Below are 5588 nucleotides of genomic sequence, written 5' to 3'. Positions count from 1 at the left end.
TCACAGTCGAGTGAAGGACATCACTGAATAGAACATGAGATCTAGAGATGGGACTGATGGTGTTTGAAAGAACAACCTCATTGCTGGGAGAATACAGCTTCTAATTTTCATTAGTTAATTAATGTGATCAGATTGGTCCAGTCTTTGGAGTTTTCCAATTCAATCTCAGAACAAAATATATTCTATCACAACATGGACTGAACTCGATGTTGTAATCTGTTTGTTCAAATAAAAAAACACACAGTCTGAACAATGTTGCAACCTGAATATCCCCAGGGTGATCCCACAGGGTATAAATTACAGGCTCTGGGAATGCATTGCCATGGAGTTTAATAAAGAGAGATTGCTGCAGCACGAAGGGACAGATCACTTCACACAGAAAATGTATGAAATCTTTGACAGAATCGAGAAAATATATTACATGATACTGGTCATCATTGGTGTTCCTGGTAAGTGACTATAGCCATTGAAGTTGTGTAAATCTGTGTGTGAGCTGGTCTTTGGTTTTACTCTGTGTCTGATCATGTTACATTGCTGATCCAGTGGACGCCGGAAATCATTTCCTTATGTCAAATATATTGAATTATCTCTGCAGTTTTGTTCTATTTCCTCAACTGACAATAAACCTCTGTTTGTAAATCATAGGGTCTCTGAATTATAAAGGTATTGCATTTGATGGAATTTCATGTGACTTATAACTCAATGAAGGCAACTCACTGAGTGAAGGCATTAGTGAGAGTATCTGTGACTGTGGATTGTACTGATAGTGGTTCATGAAACGGAGTGGAACATCTGATCCTAGTGGCCATGTATTACTGGGAGTATCTGTCACTGTGGAATTGTACTGAATGTGGGTCATTAACTGGAGTGGAACACTGATCACAGTGACCATGTATTACAGGGAGTATCTGTCACTGTGGAATTGTACTGAATGTAGCCCACTAACCGGAGTGGAACACCTGACTCAAGTGACCATGTAATATCGGAGCATCTGTTACTGTTTTAGATGACCGATCTCTCCATTCCATGGAGCTGCCTCTGTGCTTTATGAATGTAATTGATTGCAAAAGGGAAGGCGTTTATTGATGTTTGGTTATAAGTGTATGAAGTAAAATGTATTGATATTGCTTTGTTTAAAATTGAACTGCTCCAACAGAAACAGATATTTACTCTTTACCAACAGCTGAACAGCAAGACAGAACTGATCCAGTGTTCAAATCCTCTGTATAATGACTTATTCTTATTCTGAGCAGTTATTGCAAACACTTTATTTTTATTTAGTGCTGATTAATCCTCTTCCTCCAGCATGACCGTGAGAATCTGTGGGTGATGAATTATCAATGTTATTATTTTGCTAGTACACTAGATGAATATTGATAATTGAATGAACAAGTTCTGTATCTGATTAAGGCTTAATGGATTAGTCTTCATCTATGATTCATTCTCTAAGCATGTAACATGTACCAATCTCTGCCCTTAGCTCAGTGAAGTGTGTCCCTATGAGGAGAGACACCTAGAACTGAGGAACATACATATCAGGACTTCAGAATACAGAGATGATTCCAGGGGCAGTAAATAATATGAGTAAAGTGTTAATGGGGTAATAAATAGAGCACTTCTCTCAGTTCTGTTATCACTCTGATTAAAATAATTGCACCTTCCCTAGTGCAGAGGTGATTGGTAGAAGGATTAGGGGGGCATAAAATAAAACTTATTTACCCAGAGGTTGGTGGGTGTCTGGAATTCGCTGCCCAGATCAGTGGTGGAGGCAGACACCCTCAATTCATTTAACAGGTAGCTGGAGCCGTACCCAAAATGAGTGGCGCAGTGGTTAGCACTGCAGCCTCACAGCTACTGTGACCCGGGTTCAATTCTGGGTACTGCCTGTGTGGAGTTTGTAAATTCTCCCTGTGACTTCGTGGGCTTTTGCCGGGTGCTCTGGTTTCTTCCCAGAGCCAAGGACTTGCAGGTTGATAGGTAAATTGGCCGTTACAAATTGCCCCCAGTGTGGGAAGGTGGGGATGTGAGAGATTAACGTGGGATTCGTATAAATGGGTGATTGATGGTCAGCACAGACTCAGTGGGCCAAAGATCCTGTTCCAATGCGAAATAAAATAAAAGTGCTGTAACCAGCAAGGCTATGGACCAGGTGCTGTAATGTTGTATAAGATTGAGCAGCTAGTGTTTTCCGCCTGCACAGACATGATGGGCTGAATGGCCTCTTCCTGTGCCGTAACTTTTCTGTGGTTCAATGGCATCATTATCCGTTTTGCTATATAGATACCAGAACTGTACACAGTACGCTGAGTGTTGTATAACCAAGGTTCTATGTCAGTTTAGTATCAGCTGTTTGCTTTTTCAATTCCATTCCTCCAGAAATGAACTCCAGTGCTATGTTTGCATTTTTGTGGCCATGTTAACCAGTGTTGCTACTTTAAATGATTTGTGAATCTATCCCCCTGAATCCCTTTTTCTCTTGAACCCATTCAGACACTTATTATCCAAGGATTAGTGGGAAACGTATTCTTCTGACCAAAATGCAGCACCTCACACTGACCTCTACTGATATTGACCTGACATTTAAATGTCCATTGTGAAAGTTTAATTATTACTATTAATAGCTTCAGGTATGTTGTTGAATTCCAGCTCTGTATTAACTTACTCTCAATTTGGCTCAGTCTGTAGATGTTGAAATTGTGTTTTTGCTTGCCGAGTCCACATTATTGACGTAAGTGATAAACGACAGTGTTGTCAGTGCTGGTCCTTGTGGAACATCACTTCCCACCTTCAGTCAATCTCAGGAAATACCTTTAACATCATCTCCCTGATTGCTGTTTTTCTAGCCAGCTTTCTGACAATTCTGCTGCTTGTCCCCTAACTCCACTTGCTCTGGGATTAGTCATGAGTCTGATGTGTGATATCTTATTGATATTACATCTACTGTAATAGTTTTATCTACCATTTCTGATACTTATTCAGACAGGCAATAAGGTTGGTCAAATATGACCTTTCTTTTGGAATATGTGCTGACTATTCCTTATTATATTATGTGTTTCTAGATGTTTTTCTGTTACAACTTTGAATAAGGGGTTAGGGTTAGGGTTAGGGTTTTGAATAGAAGAATCACAATAGCTGTCTGTCAGTCCTCTGTCACTATTCCCTATTCTGATGATTATTAATGAACAGATAATCGTGCCTCTGTTATCTCCTCCCTATACTTTCTCATATGTGTGGGTGAAATCCGTCCAAGCCAGAGGTTTTATCCTCTCTTTGATTATTGTATCAAAGATCTCCCCCCTTTCCTCCTTAAATATCTAATGTTTCGGTTTCTCCTGGCAGGTTGTGAGGCTTTAACTCCACAGACTGTGTCTTTTGTCCTTGACAGGCTCCTCACCCTGGTGTCAGTCTGATTGACAGGCTTGGCTTGCAGTTAGACTGAAGGACTCCAGAGCAGGTTACAGAAGCTGGTAGGTCTTATTGCTGACCCCGAGCAGTCCAAACCTGGGTGTATCCAAGTCCCAAATCTGGGTAGATTGTCCAATCTTGATGGAGGAATGGCACTGTTTTCCAATCTCGGGATGGGGTTCCTCTAATCCCAGGGAGAAGCTCCAATTCCCGGTCCCAGGAGTCTCTGAATGGCGGTAACTCATATTTTGGTGTATGTGGAGCTTGGAGATGAGGTAGTTGAGCTCTCGCTTTTCCTGGCCCACATGCAATGCTGTAAAGAATGTTGCCTTCTCCCTGAAGCTGTCCTCGTCTCCCTTCAGCTGCCACATCTCAAAGGTCTGGGAAACCCGGCAAGCCACAGTTAAACTTGGAAAACAGATTAAATCAGAGGCATCCAGCATCTTTCAAATATTTAAATTGCCAACCCTCCTTTTGGGAGCAGTTGTCTGCCAGTCACCTGTCCCAACTCCGTTAAACCCAAAAATGGGCGAGTTGGAATAAAACCAGAAAATTCTGGAAATACCCAACAAGTCTGGCAGCATCTCTGGGCAGGGAAACAGAGGTAATATTTCAGGCTTCTGGCCATTCATCAGAACAGACTGTAGTGGGCGGGTCAGAGGCAGGTTGTGCTGTTGTTGAGACTCTGCAAGATTTTAACTTTTGACTTTCCCACAACCATTTGGTGCTGAAATCCTATGCTGACTGTCTGGATTAGACACAGAGAATGTTTGGTCAGTAATTTCCAGTCTCTATTCCCTTTTGTCTCTCTGACAGTTAATTTGCTGGCGATTGTGATCCTGTCCCGGGGAAAGTGCGGCCTCTCCAGCTGCACCACTCGCTACCTGGTGGCCATGACAACGGCGGATCTACTGGTCATTATCACTGAGGTCATACTGTTGCAGTTCAAGGATGACTATTTCCCATGGACTTTCCTGGACATCACCCCTGTTTGTAGTGTGATCATTGTCCTGAGTCGTGTGGCCACAGACTGTTCTGTCTGGTTCACCGTCACATTTACCTTTGATCGATTTGTGGCCATTTGTTGCCAGAAGCTGAAAACAAAATATTGCACTGAGAGAACTGCAGCTGTGGTTCTAGCAACAACCGGCATTCTGTTATGTTTCAAAAACATCCCGTTCTACTTTACATATGAACCTGGATGGATAACTGACAATGTACCGTGGGGCTGTTACAATAAACTAAGCTATTTTACTGAACCCGGATGGGTGGGATTTGACTGGTTGGATACGGTTTTAACCCCATTTCTCCCATTCGTTTTAATTATGCTTCTCAACTCTCTGACAGTCAGACACATTTTAGTGGCCAGTCGAGTCCGTAAGGCACTGAGGGGTCAGAGCAAGGGAGAGAATCACAGTGACCCAGAGATGGAGAGCAGGAGGAAGTCTGTGATTTTACTCTTCACCATATCCGGCAGCTTCATACTTCTGTGGTTGGTGTTTGTTATAAATTTTTTACATTATATAATTAGAGGAGCAATTCGCACATTTTCTGTATATGTCTTCCAACAAGTCGGATTTATGCTGCAGCTTTTAAGTAGCTGCACAAACACATTTATTTATGGGGTGACTCAGTCCAGGTTCAGAGAGCAGTTCAAGAATGTGGTGAAATATCCGGTTACATCAATTATTCTATTCATTAAGAAACAAAACAACTGAGAGCAGCTGAGAGGTGGCCCCAGTATTTACAGTCCATGAATGTAATATGTTATCCCCAGACTTCCATCAACTGAATGAGATCAGGAATCGTTGAGATGTGAAAATACCCCCAGCATCGCGGGAACAGTCACTGCGTTTAGGACAGGGCACTATTTCAGATTGACAGAGGAGTAGACACATGACAATGATCCAGCAGGTAAGGAGCAAGTGGAGAACCATAAGGAAAGAGGGAGGAGGAATAACAAACGCTAACGAGCTGTGAGCGACGGGCAAGAGGTGACTAGAGGAGGACCAGAATTACACTGGCAGGAGGTGTCACACACGCCAAAGAGCAGTGGACCAAGGGCAGCAGGTGACCTCAGAATGACAGCAAGTAAATGATCAGGATGGGTCAGGCACGCCAAAGAGCTGTGGGTCAAGAACAAGAGGTACCTTCTGCAGGTCCACATATGAAGAAGCAGGAGG

At 42.6% G+C, this 5588-nt stretch overlaps 1 protein-coding gene across 1 annotated transcript; it reads left to right on the top strand.

Annotated features, from left to right (window-relative positions):
- The first annotated feature begins 382 nt into the window (after positions 1-382).
- On the top strand, positions 383-5123 carry LOC137345716 (probable G-protein coupled receptor 139). Its single transcript, XM_068008981.1, has 2 exons — positions 383-449; positions 4222-5123. The coding sequence occupies exons 1-2, from the start codon at positions 383-385 to the stop codon at positions 5121-5123; spliced, it is 969 nt and encodes a 322-aa protein (XP_067865082.1).
- Positions 5124-5588: the final 465 nt, after the last annotated feature.

This window comes from Heterodontus francisci, chromosome 29 (assembly GCF_036365525.1).
Source record: "Heterodontus francisci isolate sHetFra1 chromosome 29, sHetFra1.hap1, whole genome shotgun sequence".
Taxonomy (NCBI): Eukaryota; Metazoa; Chordata; class Chondrichthyes; order Heterodontiformes; family Heterodontidae; genus Heterodontus; species Heterodontus francisci.
Note: the sequence above shows the minus strand (reverse complement) of the source record. Positions and strands in the feature narration are given on the sequence as shown.